Genomic DNA, 22,239 nt, shown 5'->3' on the forward strand with positions numbered 1-22,239 from the left:
GTGGCATTAAGATGGGTGAGTTGTACAAAGTGCGTGATTACACATGTTTAGAAGCAAGTGAATACCGTATTTACATTAAACAAAACATTAAAATTATAAGAGAAAACAAATAACAAATTTAAAAAATAAAAAAGAATTTTCTTCTCCCCTCGCTTCCTTTTTTTAAGAAACTCTCTTCTTCTTCAGCCCTTTTATTATTCGAACACCCCCCAAAACCATTTATCTCCTTCTCAGACCCCCCTTCCCTTCTTTTTTATCGGGGCTAAATCACTCGCACAATCCGAAGATCTTCATGTTCCTTTTTTTGTTGGGTCAAAATTTGAACTTAGAATATTGAAAGTGGGTAATAATGGGTATTGAAAGATTAAAGAACTCCATTGATAAGATTGAGGAGGTTTGAAGAACAACAAACAAATTTGTAAAATTAATTCGAAACTGTAATTGGGGGTCCGTTGTGTTTGTGTTTGTGAACTTGTAGTTGAAAATTCAAATCAAATGGGAAAGAATTAAGCTATTTGGAATGAATTTCTTGCGTAATTTGTGAACATACATAAAGAACATGATTTTTGAAACTTCTCCATAATGTTTAAGTGGCCTATTTAATTAAATTCAATTTTAATATTTAATTTCCTATGTGGCATTTAAAAATGAAGTGGAACTTGACGTGTAGTGGTTATATTACATGCATCACTGATTTAAAAGGTTGAGTTTCATCGAGTTAAAGCGTTTAGTTAGCGAAGTCGTGAGTAGAAGGGTCCAGCTGACAAACGAAGCCAAATAGGGATCAATCCAACACATGTTGGTTATTGTAAATTGATTGTCTCAAAAAGTGCTCCACAGTAACAAACATACATACATGGGTAAGGGATGACTAAATTCATCTAATATCATGCTAAAAGAATGATATAATGTCAATTCATCCAAGTTAGTAGGGATATAAGCCAAAGATGAAAAACTTTTTTACTTCCTAGATAATGACTTCACTTACATGGTAATAACAAATGCATATGGTTGTTAAACAATTGTTTCACATATGAAGAAGATAACGAGGATTTTTGAACAATTATTTATTAAATATGGCCATTGGGTTTTCTGAGAGGGAGAAACATTTGATCAATTTAAGTTTTTAAATAGTTATTTATTAAATATAGCCATTGGGTTTTCTTATATTGAGAAATGGTTATTTATCAATTAGTAATGACTTTCCAGTTGTTACTTTATCAAAAAAAAAAATTAGTAATGACTTTCCAACTTCTTTTGCATCCACCAATATGGTTTGTGGTGTGGTGCAGTGGTGGGACTGCTCCACCCTTAACCAGAAGTTTCGAGTTCGGCCTGGGGTATAGGGAAAGTCTTGTTGGGAGCGGGAGCGCCACCTCCAGAATGGGCCGCACAGTGCGCGATTCGGATTAGTCGAGGCTTTAATGCGGGTACCGAACACCGGGTGGGAAACAAAAAAAAGAACTTTTTCACTCGAAGCTTCATGACTTTTGGTCTTATAATATAAATGATACGTAGTTTTTTATAACCACAATTAACTTGTTTTTCAGTTTTTTTGGGGGACAAAATGGTCAATCTATTTTGTATCGGCATTTTTGTAGTCCAGCTTTGTACTTTGGAGCTTTCCACTTTTAGTATGTTATGATATGATTCTTCTTTTTTCGTGTGGTCTGACGAGGGACATATAAAAACTTATCCTCATGCTTGTCAAAGATGGTATAGAAACGTTCTTGTTTCCTAAGGTTGGTACAAATTATGCTCAAATAGATTCTGATTGATTTTATTAGTTAATATAATGCTTGTAGTTCTTTGTCAAAATAATTCTTGTAGTTGAGGTGGTTATTAACCACGAGCATTGCAATGGAAATTAAATAAGTTAGATTCACGAGATATTTGAGAAATGGGCAGTGAATGATTATAAGTAATGAGACAAACTATGGCAATCGACGAGATAGTTGCAAGTTATTTTCCAAGGATATACATTATTCACGGTGCACTTCTAGGTATTATTGAATCTTGCGAATTCAATAATTAATTTGATCATCCGTTGCCAACTGAGACTCTTCTTTCGAATTAACTCAATTTTCATTAGCTATAATTCTGACTAGGGTGCTGTAATTTCTGAAGGTGGACAACATATCCTAATGCCGAAGAATACTAATTTACCAATGTTAAACAAAAAAAACACTCAATTTTCATTAGATAAAATAATGAAGACCATAGCAAACTTGTGCAAGAAATGGCGATAAGATCTGTTCAAGGAAAACTTCGTGCGGATGTTCTCTAACTTTAGTTTAGATTAATAATTTATAAGTTCTTTTGATTACTTAGAAGAATTACTAAATATGAACCTAAACATATGATGTGAAAATATTCATCAAAACACTTCTCTTTCTATTAACATGAAATACCAATTACTCCACAATTTCTATTAGAAGTCCATCGACAAGTTCTAAGCCTTCAACAAGAGTAAAACTTAAAGTGATAATCGTTACACCTTGTCCGTCTATATCCTATAATAAAATTACTCCGTAGAAGAGGAGTAGTACAATACAAATAAATAAGAATAGAAAGCTAGGAAACATTACAAACAACTTGTCAATCCAAACTATTGTATTTAATTGATCGTTGATCGAAACACGTAGAATCCTCGTGTCTCCAAGAGAGGAGCCATCCTCTAAATTTTCGTAGGTCAAAAGTCCTCCAAGTCGCGCTTTCCATGTATTTATATGCCGTTAAGTGACCTTGGACAGAAATACCCTTAGGGGTCGTTTGGTTTGAAGGCAAGTTATACTGGGATAAGTTATGTTGGAATAAGTTATGCTGGGATTGGTTATGCTGGGATTATTTTTATTGAGTGTTTGGTTTGTCATATTCAAAATAATATGCATGGTATAATTTTAAGAATAAGTTGTTTGTTTACAAAAATATCCTTCACCTTATTTTTTTTTTTTACATTTTTCTTTCAAACTTTATTTGTTCATTCTTAAAAATAAAATTTTCATCTTATTTAGCTTAAATGTTTTTGTGTGTGAATTTTCATAATTGAATCGTGCATTTTAAAAATAAAACTTTCATCTTAAATTTATTTTAGTAAAAGAGATTTTATTGTTTTTGTCACTTCATTTAAGCACATATCACTCTTATATTGTACAATATTAAAGTTATTTATTTTAATTGATATATAAAAAAGTGACAAAAGATTATTTAATTAAAAATATGTAATTAAGTAGTGGAGTCAATATTTTTATAAGAGAAATTAAATTATAATAAACGTAAGCATTAGGCAAACAAATTCAACCTATAATATATTCATAAATAAAAATTATATTTGTAATGTAATTTTTTAATAGAAAATATATTATCAAAAAAATAACTCGTAGCGAAGAAAATGGTACTAAAAATTATGGAAATATATATGGATGTGAAAAAGTGATGTATAAAGAGGGTTTAAGGAGGGTATTTTTGATAATTTACATATTTTATCCCGGTATAAGTTATCGCGGTATTACTATACCACCCCCAAGGTAGGGATAACTTATTCCGGTACTAACTATTAATTCCGGGATAAGTTATCCCACACTTTTGTAACCAAACAAGGGATAAAGGGGTACTAAAAACTTATCCCGGGATTATCTCTCCTTATTCCTTACACCAAACGACCCCTTAATGAACCAAAGCAGGATCGCACATGCCCAAAATTAGCCTGGTACGCTTTGCCAATTGCAAAATCCTGAGACCGTGATTTCAACAGCAGAAAGCCAAAATTTCCCTGGCTCAACATGCCACACGGTGCTTGGCATGCCATGCCAAGAGGGATTTCCCAAGACCATAATTCCTGTAGCTCTGATTCAAAATTGCCCTTGCACCTTGTGCCACACATCGTTGGGCACGGCGTGCTAGCGTAACTTTGGGTCTTCTATTTTTGTTAATAAATTTTTCTCATGCACAGTGGGTTTTCGACCCCTAAGCTTGACAATGGTTAATTTCCTTGAATATCTCTCAGACTTCGAAGCTCCATTTCATCTGTTTTAGCTCCACATTAGTTCTTCTACTGGAAAACAAGTCCTGCACAATAAAACTCACATGTTAAGTATTAATGCTCAGATTCAAGCTCAAACACGATTAAAATATTCAATTATAAGGCGAAATGTAGCTAAAAGCTACATTTGTAGCCTAATATCATGGTTTCTCATTCCCATTTCACGTAGGAAGATGAAATAAAACATTAATACCTAGTTATAGTCGCTACTTATTCCATTTGCTTCCCCTTGTATTAATTTTGGGCAACTCATTTTCAGATGAAGTGGTGAGTAACCATGATGAGCTCATGTCGAACTTCTTTGCGCAGCCAGATGCCCTTGCTTATGGGAAGGTGAGATACCCTTTCTATTTTTACAATATACCCACCACATACCTGAAAAACTTTAGTTAAGTTTCAGAGCTGACAGCAGTTACAGTTTAGTGTAAAGTTGAAATTGGGATATAGATCTCATGCGTCAAACTTGCCACAAGTTCTCTACCCCCACCCCCCAAATTTTAAAAAAAAGCCCTCCTTTCCTCTGTGAAGGATCAGACCAGATTTATTAGTATTAATTGATTATCAGTACTGACTTTCTTTGCAGACACCAGAGCAGTTGCAAAAGGAGAATGTTCCTGAGCATCTTGTTTCTCATAAGGTAATTCCTTACATTCCTTAGTTGGGATATTGTGCTATACTTAGAGTTCTATTCTCAAACTCCTCCAATATCTTGCAGACATTTTCTGGAAATCGACCTTCTCTAAGTATACTACTTCCATCATTGAATTCTTATAACATTGGACAGGTATGAGATATTAGACATTTAATTATTTTACAAGTGTTTCTGAGTTTTGAGTGACATAGTATGTCCCATGGATTGAGTTTGTACCATTGTATAAGTGACGGTGTGAAACACAGCGCTACCTTTCTTGAACTGCATCAATGATATTTTTGAAACAGGTAACATTTTGTATTCATGCCCGTACTTAGGTAGTACTGAAAAACCGTATTTACACGAGTAAGGTTAGATACATTGTATACCAAAAACAAATCAAACCTAAATGGTATATAGGACATCTAGGATTGATTCTGTATCACCCGAGTATAACTTAGTGCACCAAAAGCAAAATAACAAAATACAATTTAGCTTAATCTGTTTTACTGAATTGCTTCTATCCTCAATGCATCTATCATTCCTTTCTTTCCAAATTGTCCACCATATAAATGAAGGAATGATCCTCCATCTCTCTCTGTTCCTTGCTCCTGCTCCAACTTCCTCCCAACTAAAAAGAATGTCAGCAATCTTTCTTGGCATCACCCAATTAGTGCCCGAGATTGATGAAAACCTTCCATAGTTGATCTGTGATGCTGCAGTGCAAGGATAGGTGATTCACTGTCTCTGCTTCTTTTTCACATAAGAAGCACCTTGAGCAAAGTGATATCTTCCTCTTAATCAGATTCCCGTGAGTCAGGATAGCTTCTTTAGCAAGAAGCCAAGTAAAACATGCAACTTTGTCAGGAATTTGAATCTTCCAGGTGTTTCCGTGGCCACATGGTAACCTGTGGTTCCATGTGATTCAGTTGTCTGCACCTTGAGCTGACTTTATACAATCCTATGGGATGTCTATTCCACCACAAGCAGTCAACACCTTCTTGGATCCATTAGAAGCTTTCTAGATGCTTGAATAGTTCAACCACTCTTGTGATCTCCCTTTCATTCATCCCTCTTGTGAATCTCAGTAGTATCCACACTTGAGCAACTGTATGTGCTGAAATAGGGCCAGGTCAAATAAATTAGGGAACAGATCTTTTAAAGACCTTGTCCTTATCGTTTGTCTTTCCAGATCCATTTGTCTTTCCAGAAACAAGTTTTGGCTCCTTTGTGCACCTTTGAATGATTTTTAAGGAATGGCTAGAAGGTCCTGATTGATCTGATTGATCTCCACAGACCGACTCCCTAAGGTGTTGTAACTTCCTTTGATACCCTACAGTCTTCTTCCCCATATTTTCTTTTAATGACACTGTCCCATAAAGTTTGGGGTTCTTGTGCATATTTCCATAGCCATCTGGTCTGCAAAGCTTTGCACTGATGTTTCAGATTCCTAATGCCAAGGCAACCTTGTTTTTTGCTTCTTATGATGTCCTTCCGTTTAACTAGAGGAAAAGCTCGTTTCTCCTTGTTCCCTTGCCATAGGAAGGACCTTCTGATCTTGTCTAGTCTCTCAATAACACTTGATGGAGTAGGAAAGAGTGATAGCATATAGGTAGGTTATGCATCTAAGACTGCATTATCAGAGTTAATCTCCCCCCTGTGGATAGATAATGAGACTTCCACCTTGAGAGTTTTTCCTCACATTTCTCCAGAAATGAATCCCAATCCCTTTGGATTTTGATTTGCTCTCAGAGATATCCAAGTAGATGGTGGAAAGACAACCCATTCTCCTCCTAGTATAATGGCAAGTTGGTTTATGTTTGACACATGATTGATGAGGTAAATGTGACTCTTTCTCCGGTTAATGTGATACCTGATAAAGTTTTAAACAAGATAACAAGCACCCACAAAAACTTCAGTAGTTCTGCTTCTGCATCACAAAAAATTTAGGTGTCATCAGCATACTGAAGGTGGATTATCTCCCTACTTTCATTGTTGTTTCTATCCACTTTAAAGCCTTGAATATACCCATTAGTGTTGGCCACCTTAATCATGCCATTGAGCCCTTCCATTGCCAAGATAAAGAGAAGGGGACAAGGAGTCTGATCCCCCTTTGAGCATCAAAAAATCCTTCAGACCCTCCATCAATGAGAATTGAGAATTTCATAGTAGATATATAGTATTTCACCCAGTTAATCCACATAGCACTAAAGCCCATTTTCCCTTGAACTGCTTGGATGTATCTCCAGTTGACATGATCATAAGATTTTGGCTTAACTCATACACTGGCCCTTAAAGTTGTTCCTGAAATTCACTTTGGTACCGAGCCTTCTATTGAACACTTCTACCACTTTGAATTTGAACTACTTGAACACTTTATGCAGATGTGGCACGCACAAAAAGTGTGATTCACACCTTGTTGGGCGCGCAAGTCAATATTTTAACATTTTTTTCATATATATATATTTTTTAATCTTTTCTTTTCTTCTTTTTCATTAGTTTTCTTTTTAAAAGAATCGTTTTCTCTTTCTTCTCTTTAAAAACTACACTCTCTGGCACCATAAGTCCAAAAATTTACAATCCAAAAATTTACAATCTAATTTCACCTGATAGGTTTCTTATAAATTGCAGAATCGTATTTTGGGGATTGAACTTTTGATGAAATGGGTATGAAAAATTAGATAAAATTTGCAATAGTTAGAACCAAAGCATCACTAATCACCATCAACAACTAGAACTCTTCTTTATGCTCTTCTTTCTTTCTCTTTACATTGCCGTTGTTCATCTGCCCATTTCGATCGCTTTTACGTTATCACATGGTTTAGTTTTTGCTCTCAGCATAGAATAATATTTAATAAAAATGATAGTTCCTCTCATTATTCAATAAAAATGATCGTTACTTTGGCAAAATTATGTGCCAAAAAAAAGTTAAAGGAGAATAAGATGGTGGGGGAATGGCGGTGGGCAAGGGGTGATTTCGGGGGAAGAGAAGAAAGGGGGAGGGTTGTGTAGGTTACCGTGGATGGGGGTGTATAGATGGATTTTTTTTATTTTTTCTTGGGATTTAGAATTCTTTATATTAAAAAATTATTTCTATGATTATTTTAAGTTAAAATGCCATATGTTTTGTATTTGATTTGTCACTTTGCCACATCATCTGAGTGTGTATTACATGCACTTTTCCTTTGACCAACTATCAGGAAAATGCTTAATAGGTATTTATTTGTTAAGGTTGAAGTGTCCAATAGGAAAAAAGGTCTGTTGAGGTGTCTAAATGAATTTTACTAACAAATTTAAGGGGTCGCAGATGACTTAAGTTTGCATAGTATCCCTGGCTTCCCTTGTGAAATTCTGGAATCTACAACCTCATTAGCAATCAAAACTGCATCCATTTTTTGTCTTCCTCTAATGAAGGACATTTATTAAGAGTCAACTAAGGAGTCCACTTTTTTCAACGTTTCTGTTAGTACCTTCAAAATCAGTTTGTAGAAATTTCCTACAAGGCTTTTTGCTCTGAAATCTTTCAGTTCCTCAACCCCTTTCTTCTCGGGATCAAAGCTATAAAAGTAGCATTGACGCTTCTTTCAAACATTTCCTAAATATGGAAATTATAAAAATAACCTCCGTAATGTGATTGAGGAAGTCAATCAAGTGGTGATTGATGAAGTTCAAGTTGGTCTCATGAAATGTTAGGGGTTTGAATAACAGGGATAAGAGGAGATTGGTGAACAGTTTAGTAATAGAATGGAATGCAAACATCATTTGTCTGCAAGAAACTAAACGAGAGGGGAATTTAACGGAGGAAGTGAAACACATATGGGAGGTAGATGGATTAATTTTGCATGTTTATAGGCTAGTTACACTAGAGGGGGTATCTTGTTGATATGGGACAGGGGGTGTGGAAAGGAGAGGTTTTGGAGATTGGTGCATATACGATAACCTGTAAATTGGAACAAAAGCAAAAACTATTTCAAATTTGAAAATTGATGGTTAGGCACAAAAGGTTTCAATGATAGAATCAAGGAATGGTGGAGCTCTTTCAACTACTGCGGAAGACCGAATTACATTCTTGCCTTTAAGCTTAAAGCTCTAAAAATCAATCTTAAAGAGTGGAGTAAGAGTGGGAACAAAAAGAAAAATTCTGCTAAGCAAAGTGGCAGTGTTTGATGGAATAATGGAGAATAGAAGATTGATGGATGATGAGACAGAAAGAAGGGCAACAAGTATGCTAGAGTATGAGGAATTGATAAAATAACGAAGAGATTTCCTGATGGCAGAGTCAAGGTCACTGTGGTTGAAGGAGGGCAATAGAAACACCAAACTTTTTCACAAAATGGCAAATGCTCATAGAAGGTACAACAAGATTGACCAACTCTTGATCCAAGGGGAGTCGACTCACGATCCAAACAAAATTGAAAAGGAGTTGGTGGATTATTACAGTAAACTATACTCAAAAACCACTAGCATGAGACTAGCTTATGTGCATCCAAATTTTCTTAGACTCGCAGAAGAGGAAAAAGATAAGCTACAAAGGGGTTTTGAAGAAAATGAAGTCCTGAGATGTTTAAAATTATGTGCAACAGACTAGGCACCTGGTCCGGATGGCTTTACCATGGATTTTCATAAAGTGTTGGGAGATAATGAAGCACGACATCATGTCGGCCTTTCAGAACTTCTATGAACAAGAAATGTTTGAGAGAAGCCTTAATGCCACATTCATTACATTCATCCCAAGAAAGGAGCCAAAAAGTTGAAGGAATTCAGACCAATTAGTCTGATAGGTAGCATATACAAATTGTTTGCCAAAGTATTGACAGAAAGATTGAAAGATATGATGTCGAAGTTGGTCGAGTCGCAACTAATAGACTTCATCAAAGGCAGGCAAATCATGGATGCAGTACTTATGGTGAATGAAATCGTTGACTCCAGATTGAGAAAAAAAAACCTGGAATCCTTTGTAAGCTAGACATGGAAAAGGCATATGACCATGTTAATTGGGAGTTCTTACTGGATACTATGAGGAGAATGGGTTTTGGCCAGAAATGGATACAATGGGTCAAATATTGTATCTCCACTGTGAGATTTTTTGTGTTCATAAACGGCTCACCATTTGGCTTCTTTAGTGCACAAAGGGATATTAGATGAGGAGATCCTTTGTCACCTTTTTTATTTTTATTTGCTATGGAAGGTCTTAATAGCATGATCAGGACAACAAATACGCATGGTTGGTTCAGAGGTTTTAACGTGGCTAGAAATAAAGGAGAAAATCTAGAGATAACTCATCTGTAATATGCAGATGACACTCTCATCATGTGTGAAGCTGAAGAGGAGCAACTTAAGATCCTAAGGGTGATTTTGGTGTTGTTTGGAGGGATCTTTGGGCTGCACATTAATTGGAGGAAAAACTTTTTATATCCTATTAATGAGGTGCAAAAATTAGAGTTTATGAACTAATTCTTGGTGAAGTGGAACCACAGTCTATCTGGAATGTCATTGGGAGCAAAGTCACAATTCATAGAAATATGGAATAGTGTAATCGGAAAATGTGAAAAGAACTAGCAAGGTGGAAGATTCGGTATTTGTCCAGATTAACTCTCGTTAACTCAGTCCTTGATTCTCTCCCAGCATGCATGATGTCTGTCTTTCCTATTCCTGTAGGGGTTATCAACAGACTAGACAAGATAAAGAGGAAGTTTCTTTGGCAAGGGAACAATGAAAGGAAGGGATACAACTTGGTCAAATGGGAGGCAGTGATTGTAGGGAAAAGAAGAGGAAGATTAGGAATCAAGAATCTGAAATTTCAAAGCAAGGCCCTAAGAATGAAATGACTATGAAAGTACAGTCATTAGTGCTAAATATGAAGAGGAAGATAACGGAATGACAAAGGAAATCACCACACCATATGGAGTTAGTTTGTGGAGATCCATTAGAGCTTTATGGAGTGAATTCAAAACCAACACAAAGGTTAAAGTGGCAAATGGAGGCAAAACTAATTTTTTGAAAGATGAGTGGCATGAGACTGTATGACTAGAAATTCAGTTTCCAGGCATCTATGCATTAGTCTCTCATTAACAAAAGACAATCGTAGACTTATGGACACACCAAGGATAGATTTTCAACTTTAGAAGACAGTTGAACGATGGGTAAATTCAAAGAGTAGCAGACTTCTTCCACACAATTGACCAGTTCAATGGTCTAGAAACGAATCAAGATACTCTATGGTTGAAAGGTAGCATGAAGGGCTAGTTTAAGGTGAGTAATGCTTATATCTGGATGAACCAAACCCCCTAGTGTATAAGAAACTGGCCTTGGAAAGGCATCTGGGACCCCAGTGTATCACAAACTGGCCTTAGAAAGGCATCTGGGAAAACAAAGTTCCACACAAATTAGCATGCCTTGTTTGGTCGTTGGCTAAAGAAGCTGCTTTCACTCAAGATAATTTGATAAAGAAAGGGATATTGTGCCCTAGATTTTTTGGGGGGGGGGGGGGGGGGGCGGGGATGCGGAAACAATTAATCATCTTTTTTTTTCATTGCAAAATGGAGGATTTTCTTAAATCTCAAGGGCATTTCCAGGACCATGCCTGGAAAGATTACAAAAAAAATTCAAAGTTAGGAGGAAGCTGCCGTGCACACAAAAAATAGAGACAAATGGAGAATCGTCCCTGCAAGTATCTGGGTGGCTATATGGAAGGAGAGGAACGCTAGATGTTTTGAGAGCGTAAAGAGTAGTATGCAAAAGATTAAGCTTAATTGTCTTTTGTTGCTATGTTTTTGGTGTAATCATGTGTACTCGGATGATACTATCTCTATAATTGATGTTCGAGATTCAATTTAGGTAAGAGATAGCGGGTTAGTATAGTAAATGGTGTAAATACGGTTTCAGTACAACCTATGTACTGCTGTTGGAGAAATAGACATTTAATGCTGATTTCATCTTATGATTTCATATCATGAGATGAAATTTCAAATTCTCCAAAAAACTTGATTTGGGATTTCATAACATGATTTAAGATTTTTGAAATACAAAAATTAATTCACAAGTTTATATTTTGTAACAAAAAAAAATTCCACCTGTTATATCTACCACCCATTTATTTCATGTTATATGTAATAAAATTTATATCTCATATTATTACTCTTTAAACCATTTATATCTCATATAATCATTATTTTCACCAACATAAAGTTTATTATTACTTCAAACCAATTCCTACTTTACCATTTATTATTCACCAAATTCTTTATTTTTGACGAAATTCATTCACCGACCAAATTTATTATGAATCGAACAAATTAATGTTCAATTTTACTTTTTTATTGAGCTAAGGTTTGATCAATAAATATTGTACTTTTTAGAATAACTTTGTGGTAATGTATTATACTTCTCTTGGGAATATTGCGCACAAAATTGCTAAGTTCTTACAAGAAACAGTTAGTACTCAGGTCACAAAATCTCGTACCACAAATCAGTCACAAAAATCCTCGAAGGATGAACGAGATTAGCACAAATACGAGATTGACAACGAAAATACGAGATTAGCACAAATACAAGATGGACAACGAAAAGTACGAGATTAGCATAGATACAAGATGGACAACGAAAAATACGAGATTAGCACAGATACAGATCCAGGATGATAACATCAAAGTAAGTGGATGTGCATCTACATTGGAAAAGGAACTATTGGATAGATGTTTGGTCGGCAGATTCCAGATTTCAACACAGGAGCTGATCATTCTAAACAACATTACAAGATGGGCAAGCAGTACATGGAAGGCGATTTTTGGAGTTAAATGTTTTTGCGATGAAAGATGGTCACTTTCTCTTCGAAATGCCTTCGAAAAAAGTATCAAAACATGTACGTTCAGGAGAATGGATCTGGAAGAGGAGAAAAATCCCCTTTCAATGGTGGAAACCCTCAACAGGATGCTGGTCGGCAGAGATCAAAAGAGATTGGGTGTGGATCTGACTTCTAGGACTCCCACTAAATCGTGTGGTTAGAGAAGATCTTCAGAATAGCCGGCGACCACTGCAGTGGTTTTATTGAGACAGAAGAGAACATTATTCTCAAGAACCACCTACACTGGGCTCACATCAAGGTCCGGGGAGACGGAAAGAAAGTTTCGAGAGGGATTGAGCTCACAAACGATGGCCACGTCTACACGATTCCAATATGGGTCGAAGCTTCAGTCACCATTAGGGAAGAAGTGGAAAGGAGAGAGGTAACTCTCGTTAATCCATTGGACAATAGTGAGACAATGCCTTTTTTGACGAAAGATCCGGAGGATCTCAGGGAAAACGTGGGCACAACAGAAGAGAGGAAAACGTTGAATTCAGAGACACGTGTTTTACAATCAAAAGATAAAGGGCCCTTTAGGGATGTAGCGGGTCAAATTAAAAAAGGGGGACATCTGCGCTCTGAATTGCCCAATTAGAAGGAGAAATAATCTTGACAAGGAAGAAGTACATTCTACTGATATGTCCATCGAAACTACTACAAATCTGTCAAGACTTGAAGATAAAAACAGTGCTCAGGCAATTGAAATAAGGATGAGGAAATTACTTCTGAACGTGCAATTGAGTATATGGAGATGGCGGCAACAACAATAGAAACTGGACATGCAGATAAAGGTGAAAGTTGGGCCATGCAAGTTGAAGAACAAGAAGAAAGAGCAACTGTATTAACAAAGAGGCAATTCCTTTCAAAGTCCACTCATCAACAAAGGAAGTCTATCAAAAGAACAACCTAGCAAATTGAATTCAAGAACATACTATAAGACTTTGCTCGAAATTTGGGGTGAATTTCATGGGATGTGAGGAAAAAGCAGTGGAACTTTTCACAATGATTGACAACAACAAGAAACAGAACAATGCAACACAAACCATAGTAAAGAGGAAGGGGTGAATGAACTGAACGCTATGGAACTTGATGCAATGTTCTGGAATTATGGGTCTAGAAGAGGGGGGGGGGGGGGGGGGATTACCTAGCTATACAAGATCAATGATTAAAATTGTATCTTGGAATGTAAGGGGTCTAAACTGTAACAGAAAAAGAAGTATAGTTAGGAACATGATAAAGGAGTGGAAAGCTGCTGTGGTGTGACATTTCAGAGATGGTAGAGGAGGTATGGGGAACAAATGGTTGGAAGCAAGTGGCACTAGGGCGGAGTAGTCATAATCTGGGACAAGATTGAATCAATAATGGATTCAATAAATCTATGTAAATTGTAGTTTTGTTTTCCACTTTAAAGGGCTCTTGGTCTATCCTTGATTTGATGTTTCTCTATGAAAAATATCTATCAGAGTTTGAAAAGGGGGGGGGGGAGAAGGAGCCCTTGACCGTAGGAGGATTTATTCAAGCACATAGTTTGGGCTCGGGTTCCTAGAATATGGTGCCCTTGGGGCTGGGGCTTTCTATTTGATTGTATCAAAAGACTCAATGAATTGGGATTTCCCTATTGGTCCACGCCATTTTGGGACAAACGGATCATTTATGATGAAGAGGATGAGCTTCAAGTGAATGATTAGGGGTTCTTACAAAGTGGAACCATGCAGTATCAGACACGAGATAGATCTTACAAAGAACAAGGCGTTTTTCGAATAAGCCAATTCATTCTTACTTCATTCATCACAGTTTTAGGCCTGTAGGAATGGCTTTCTCCTTCTCCAATTGTCGGAAGAGTTTTTTCGCTTCGATCGTTCAGATTTTTTTCGTAAAAAAGAAAGTAAGAAACAAGTGAGGATTCGGTAATACATCTAAGAAATTATTCCATCGAACGTACTCCCCTTTGGATGTAGGAATAGCAACATGGAATAAATGTCCTGTCCAAGCCAAGGAGCTTACGCCAATAAGTCCCAACAAATGATGATTCAGACGAGATTCGACATTTTTTAACCAAGAAACACTCAGTTTTCGTTTCGTCAATTCCTTTGAGTTCCATTCTTGCGAACGTACTCCTTAGGCGGGATACTTAACGCGTTAGCTACAACACTACACGGGAAAATCCTTTTCAAACTTGCTTTCATTTCGATTTCGAGTCAAGGAAATAACGGCTCGAATGGTACGATCCCTCTATCACCCCAGAATGGAAGGGGTGAACTCGTAGTTCTTGGTCTGTGAATTTTGGGATTGGGATGGGGAAGAAGTTGACATGCATGTATTCTGTCTTTTGTAGATTAAGGGGAAGATTCAGGATTTCAATTGGCACATGATCGGGGTATATGCACCGAATAATAGAAAGGAGGGGGGACACACGGGAGGAAGTGGGAGCTGTTGGGTAATTATGCGAAGGAGCATGGGTACTTTGCAGTGATTTTAACACAGTAAGGCAGGCATACATCTGAGAAGAAGAATCCCAATAGAATTAATAAGGCCACGAATGACTTCTCAGAATTCATTGAAGGCATGGAACTTGTGGATCTTGATCTCATTGGGGGGAAATATACTTGGAAGAGAGGTTATAGACAGGATAGTTCTACAAGAATTGATAGATTCCCTATTTCTGAGGAGTGGGATACTAGTTTCAGTAACATCAGGCAATCAATTCTACATAGAGATCCCTGATCATTATCCGTTACTTCTACAATGTGGAAATTGGGAAAAGGCCAATTCATATTTTAAGTCCGAGAATAGATGGTTGAAGATAGAAGGCTTCTATGAAAGAGTGAAGGAGTGGTGGGGTTCTTTCAATTTCCTAGGGAGTCCTAATTTTGTCTTGGTAGCTAAACTAAAAGCTTTGAAGACGAAGCTGAAAGAATGGAGCAAAACCAGCCAGCGAAACCTTGGTATACAGAAACAGAGTGTTCTTGACTAATTGGCTGCATTAGAATAGATACAAGAATACATGACTCTTCTGGAGACAAAGCTAGCTTCTAGAGTGGCTTTGACCATGGAACTTGAAGATATAGCTGACAAGGGGGAGATTACTGGGAGGCAACGATCCAGAGCTACTTGGGTAAAACAATGTGATAGGAATACCATGTTTTCTCATAGAATTGCAAATGTTCGCTGGAGGTCAAATACAATGTATAAGCTGAAAGTGAGAGACATAATCGTGGAAGTCCAGAAGAAGTGAGGAAGGAGATTATAGCTTACTATGAAGGGCTATACTCAGAAACAGAAACATGGAGACCAGATCGCGAGATGAGGAATTGCCCCAGGAATTGAAGGCAAAGAAGTCAACACACTTGAAGCTCCTTTGCGGAGCAGGAGATTCTTGATAGCATTAGCGCCTGCGCAGGGGACGAAGCACTCGCTCCTGATGGTATTCCATGGCATTGTTCTCCCAATGCTGGGAAACCATTAGAGGGGGCGTGGTGGAGGCATTTAAAAAGTTTCGTGAGACAAGTTTCCTTGAAAGAAGTATCAATGCAACTTTTGTAGCACTGATACCCTAAAAGCAGGGGCTATGGAGTTGAATGATTTCAGACCAATTAGCTTAATTGGAGGGGTTTATAAAATTATTGCTAAGCCGTAGGCAGAAAGAATCTAGAAAGTGCTTTATAAGCTGGGGGATAGGCAACAGATGGCCTTCATCATATGCTACAAAGAATGGGTTCGGTACAAGGTGGATTAGATGGATCAAATACTGTATTAGCACGGTGAAATTTCAGTCTCAACCAACAGAACTCCAAAACAATGGTTTTTTCTCTTCTCAGAGGGGATTAAGGCATTAAAGCAGGGGACCCTCTATCCCCTTTTCTGTTTATTTTGGCTATGGAAGGGATGAGTAACATTTGGTTTTTGTGAAGCCGAGGAGGAACAAGTCATGATATTAAGGGTGATTTTCATTATTTTTGAAGCAGTTTATGGTCTTCACATTAACTGGGGAAAAAGCTTCATTTATCCCATTAATGATGTACCACAACTGGACAATCTTATTGAGAAACTAGGAGGAAGGATAGGGAATCCCCCAACCACCTATTTGGGCATGCCCTTAGTAGCTGAGAGTAAAAGCAATGGGATCTGGAATGGGGTTGTGGGAAAGTGTAAAAAGAAGTTGACAATTTGAAAGAGCCAAAACTTGTCCGTGAGTGGAAGACTGATTTTGATGAATACTGTATTGGATGCCTTATCCGCTTACATGATGTTCATATTCCCTATGCCTGCTAGTGTAATCAAGAAACTTCCCACAGTGCGCAGAAATTTTTTGTGAAGAGGTAGCGAGGACAAGAAATTCCATTTGGTTAAATGGGGGGAAATGACATTGAACAAAAAGGAAGGTTGTCTGGGAATCATAATCTAAAGAAACAAAATCAGAGCTTGATGCTGAAATGGTTATGGAAATTCACAAGTGATGAAGACATGTTATGGAAGAATGTGATTAGTGCCAAATATGGTATGGAGGATCTATGGATGACAAACATGGTCACAGCAACAAGAATCTATGGCCACTTATGCAGACTAGAATCAGATTCAAGGTTGAGAACGGGCAGAGGGTTTCCTTCTGGAATGATAAATAGGTCGGCAATGATCTGTTGAGTAGACTATGTCCTAATTCTATTCACTATGCCAAACTAAGCTGGCTACAGTAGCTGAAATGAGGAATGAAAAAGCATGGAATCTGCATTTCAGAAGGTACTTGCATTTCAGAAGGTACTTGAATGACTGGGAAATGGAAACTATTGCTTCCTTCTATGCTGACTTGGCAGATTTTACTAGCTTAGTCGAAGAAGCAGATAGATGAAGGAGGGAAATTCACTGTCAACTAAGCATACAAGGACCTCAATATCTCAGAATTTCAGGGAAAGAATTGGCCATCGAAAATGATTTGGAAGATTAAGATCCCTTATAAAGTAAACTGCTTCACATGGCTTCTAGCCAAAGAAGCAATTTTGACTCATGAGAATATAACAAAAGGGGTTTTCATTTGTGCTTCAGATGCTTTTGATGTAATGAACAGGCAGAGACAGTAAACCATCTCTTCTTACATTGTAAGTGGACAGATCAATTGTGGAAAATGTTCACAGCTTGAGGAAGATTAGTTGGGTAAAACCAAGGAACATCAAAGGGCTTCTCAACTGTTGGAACAAGGTGGGAAATGTAGCATAGAAGGAAGAGAGATGGAAGATTTTCCTGCGTGCATCTGGTGGACCACATGGAAAGGAAGGAACAGGTGATGTTTAGAAGACAAGCAGAACAATTTACAAGATTTTAAGATGAATTGTTTAGCTTTGTTCTACTTGTGGTGTAAAGAGGATCTAATAGTTCAGGGAGAAGATATCTTTGATGTTTTGGATTATGTATAGGAATGAGTGATAGATGCAAAGGCTGTAACTGTAACTCCTTCTGAAACTCCTTCTGAAAGGGGACTACACTTTAGTTGTAGTTTAACATTCTCAAAATAAAATGTATTATACTTTTGTTATAAATTTTTACTATGGATATATAGACTAATATTAACATTCTAAAAAATAAAATGTATTATACTTTTGTTATAAATTTTTGCTATGGATATATAGACTAATATTAACATTCTAAAAAATAAAATGTATTATACTTTTGTTATAAATTTTTGCTTATTTGGCCAAGTGCCCCTCTAATCTATTGGCCAAATCCCAACTACACACCTATACTTCACGGGGGCCTATGAGACCCCCCTCCCCCACCCATTTCCTTTATTATTTGACCCCTAAATGCTGACCTGTCATAGAAGGTGAAAACAACTCCTCTAGGCGCGTACCAAATTATATCTCGTGCCTCACTTTTTGATAAATGTACACATGGCAGTCCAAACCAACCCTTATTTTTTGTTTTTCAATTAAATATCTCTAATTTCTCAACCATTTTCTCCCAAATAATCTTTCTTTCTTTTTGCCTTTTCATCTTTCTTCTTCCCTTTCCCCATCTTCAAAGATTGAAGCATGGATTTAGTTGGCAAAACTTTTAACTGTAATTTCACTTCAAATTGAAGATTTTGGGTGCATGATCTTCTTCAATTTCAAATTTAGGGCTCAAAGTGGGGTCTACGTGGTGCGACGTAGCAGTCTCGAAGATTTACACTTGCAACACTGTTAAGACCGCCATTGATGCCTATTTTCCCAGCTTCATTTTTTACCTCAAAGAATGGTATCATTGATTTTCATTTTCGTCAATTTGATAAGAATGAAATTGGGTCTCCTAGGTTGAAATATTTGGCCTCAAATAATGGTCTCTGTTTGTAGAAATCTGAATATATGTTGACATTCACACCCATTTCCTCAATCAAACATTTCATATTTGTGGATTTCCTCTCCGTTGATGGAAAACAAACTTTGTAACTAATCTTTTCAGGAAGCTAAAAAATTAGTGAAAACATACATTGAGGCTCGTCCAAATGCCTCTAATGTTTGGATATTATCATGTGAAAATATAATTAAAAAAAAATCAGCAAATCAATAATAATTTTGAAAGTTTTCATGAATCGATAATAAGGTAAAGAAGAAACCGTTCTTCACAAATGGAACGCTGAATATGTGAGGTAAAGAAGTGGGGTCCACTTGGTTAGAATTAAGGAGGAAAATTAAAGAGAAAATAGTGGGTCAAGCGCGTGTTAGTTAAACAAGAGTATATATCTGGTTTAGGTGGACATGTCAGCATTTAAGGGTTAAATAATATAGGAAATAAAAGGTTCAGGGGGTCATAGGACTCCCTTGAAGTTGGAGTGTGTATTTGGATTTCGAGTATATGTTTTGGGGGGTGGGGGGTGGGGGGTTTGGACCATTTTCTCAAGATTATATAAAGAATTGGGGGCAATTTTGATAGTTTTTACAACTTATAAGGTTTTTATGTTTATGAGAAAATATAAAACATAAAAAGTCCAAATTGCATGTTCAAAGAAAACTTCAGCTTCATCTCATGATTATATGTCATGATTTCATCTCACATGCCTAAACGATTCCTAAGTAGCATCCCATTGTGTACCCATTAGGGTCTGGGGCTTTGTCTATCGCACACAGCTTGAGGCAGTTATACACTTTGTTCATCGAAATTCTTATGTAAAGCAAGCTGTTTCTCTGCTTCTGAGGTTGCGACGCAATTACTTATATTTCCTGCTGGTTTCCACTCTTTCTCCTCAGTGTATAGCTTTCTATAAAACTTTACTATATCCTCTTTAATTCTTGCTGGCTCTATTACTGTTTTCCCTTGCACATCAAGTTGGTCTATGTGGTTGTACCTTTTGTGAGCATTAGCAACTTGGTGTTTTTGTCACCGTCAATGATTAATGATTTTCAAATGAATTTTGTTTGTCTTTTACGGAGTTCGGTACGACCCTTTCTTGGACCCTGCTTATAGCAGGAGCTTAGTGCAACGGGCTGACCATTTATTTATTTTTTAGAGTAGTAGAGCTTAAGGGGAAAACGTGATAAGGAATAGCTTACTGCATTTGAAAGAGACGATCAGGTGATTTTTTAAGGTCATTTGATATTGTGAAGAATGGATCTTAGGCCTAACTCAATCCCCAAAGCTAGCTCATGACGGGAGGATTGTGCAAGTCTTTATAAGGAGGTCAATTGCCCATCCCTTTTCCTATGTGGGACTCTTAACACACTCGCACGCCCAAACCACGGGAGCGCAGACAATACTATGGAGCCCAACATCGGTGAACAGAGAATTGATATGGGCTCGGCTCCGATACCATGCGAAGAATGAATCTTGGGCCTAACTCAACTCTAAAAGCGAGGTCATGAGTTGAGGATTGTCCAAGTCTACCAATCCCTTTTCTGATTTGGGACTCTTAACAAATATTTTATTTTGCCAAATAAATTTCATCAATAAGGTTTCCATACAATGGTGAGAGAATATGCTCATTATATTTTCTCAGACATTTTAAAGGAGATTCCTGTTTGATTGTGGTGTTTTACCAAAATATCTTTCATCTTGAATGTGTCTTCATTTTTGTGGCATGCTGCAAATATTGACAATTCTCCTTGTGTAAAGACAAGCATGCCTCTTCTTGTGATCTCTAATCTCAACTTCCCGCTATCATCTTCTCTTTCTTTAGTTACTGGCCATCTATGAGCACAGAGTTGCAGTCCAAGGCTTTGTATGGTGTATCAATTCTTTTGATCAGTGGGGTGTGGAGCTAGGAAAGGTACTTCTAAGAGAGCACCTTATAATTGAGTAATTGAACATTCTGTGATACTAATATAATACCTTGTTTATCAATGTCCTCTGCAGTCTCTAGCGACTCAAGTCAGAAAGCAATTTCATGCATCTCGTAAGAAAGGAGGATTTGTTGAAGGCTTCAATTTCAGCACCAAAACATTGATAACAAGATATATCGAGGTATGGCACGATTTCGTTTGACCAAAAGTGGGAAAGCTTGAATTCTCAAAATCCTGGGTAACAAGATTGCCTATGGTTCTCCACTACCAAATCCTAAATAGAAGTCCATTATTCTCAAAGGTCATTTGGTTTGGAACAAGGATGTCTCTAGGACTATAATCCCACATCCTATATGGGATAGATTTGTGTCGGTATTATCTATGACCAATAACCAAGCATGGGATAAATGTAATCCCAAATTTTATACTGGGATTAGGACCAAAACACCCATTAGTGCCTGGCCTTGACAACCCAACAGAGGGTTCTTCTTTTTTTTTTTTTTTGAGAAGTAGGTTTATTGCATAATCTTGATGTGCTATTAAGTCCTTTACACTTGGAGATTAAATGTTCACTGGAATTGTTTTTCTTTGCAGGCAAGTGCTGATGTTCCTTCTGATCCTTCAACTCTTCTACCAAATATATAAGGAATGTTAAGAATTGTGTTCGATGACCACGGTTTAACCATGGCCTCAACTTCACTGCCAAGCAATAATGAACTAATGTTAACCAGCCAGTTTTCAAGTTTCATAAAAGTTTTGGTGTTGTATGGCCACTCATCCTGGCAAACATATTGCTGCAGTTCTATTAATAAAATGTGAATATTGTTGGGCAACACTTTTCTCTACTCATGCTTTAGATGGAGTCCACCTAAATGCTTTCCACTGAAGTAGTCTTAGTTTTGGTTTTAATGCAGTCAGTCATGCGGCCAATGCCGGGTTGGTGTGCTCAAGTGGGTATCATTTTAAGTTGTTGGCAATACAAATGGTTAAGGGATATGCTTCCAGAAAGAACTTATTTGTGGCCTTCACCCCCACCCCACCCGTCCCTAATTTTTTCTCGTGTGTACACTTGACCTTCGAAATCTAAATATTATGTACATTTGTTTGTGGGTTCCATTTGTAAAAATAATGGTTTTTGAACTTGCAAATCAGTGTCAGTTTGCGAAAGTGCACAAAGTATAAACTTGAAGGTGGAATATTGAATTTTCAATTGGATACAGCTGCGAAGGTGAATTTCAAGTAATTCTTTGGATCTTAAACCTTCACTAGCAAATGTGAAGAGTCTACTTCGTTTCAAAGAACGCAATTCAAATCCTAGCTTTCACCATCTTTGTTTTTCTAAATAATTTCTTGATAAGTTGAGCACACTATGTTCCAAGTGTATTGAGCATAGAGGTGGTAGAGTTTGACCCATAAATGTGTAATCTGCCCAATCCGTTTAAATTAAGTGTGATATTTGCACGGGGTACATTGTTGT

The 22,239-nt window shown here is 37.1% G+C and overlaps 1 protein-coding gene across 9 annotated transcripts in view; it reads left to right on the forward strand.

Moving 5' to 3' along the window:
- The window catches only part of LOC107863463 (glucose-6-phosphate isomerase, cytosolic 2B), a 39,559-nt gene extending 17,554 nt beyond the window's left edge, over positions 1-22,005 (forward strand). For 4 of the 9 annotated variants that reach the window (XM_047408389.1, XM_047408386.1, XM_047408385.1 and 1 more), the window contains exons 19-24: positions 4,302-4,375; positions 4,626-4,679; positions 4,758-4,826; positions 20,660-20,749; positions 20,836-20,943; positions 21,357-21,595. In XM_047408389.1, the coding sequence (XP_047264345.1) occupies positions 4,302-4,375; positions 4,626-4,679; positions 4,758-4,826; positions 20,660-20,749; positions 20,836-20,943; positions 21,357-21,407 (446 nt within the window). In that variant the 3' untranslated portion in view covers positions 21,408-21,595. Of the gene's footprint in view, positions 1-4,301; positions 4,376-4,625; positions 4,680-4,757; positions 4,827-20,659; positions 20,750-20,835; positions 20,944-21,356; positions 21,596-21,676 lie in introns of those variants that run through there. The other 5 variants (XM_016709395.2, XM_016709394.2, XM_047408383.1 and 2 more) reach the window with 2 other exon arrangements.
- Positions 22,006-22,239: the final 234 nt, after the last annotated feature.

The sequence above is a fragment of the Capsicum annuum genome, chromosome 3 (genome assembly GCF_002878395.1).
Source record: "Capsicum annuum cultivar UCD-10X-F1 chromosome 3, UCD10Xv1.1, whole genome shotgun sequence".
NCBI classification, from domain to species: Eukaryota; Viridiplantae; Streptophyta; class Magnoliopsida; order Solanales; family Solanaceae; genus Capsicum; species Capsicum annuum.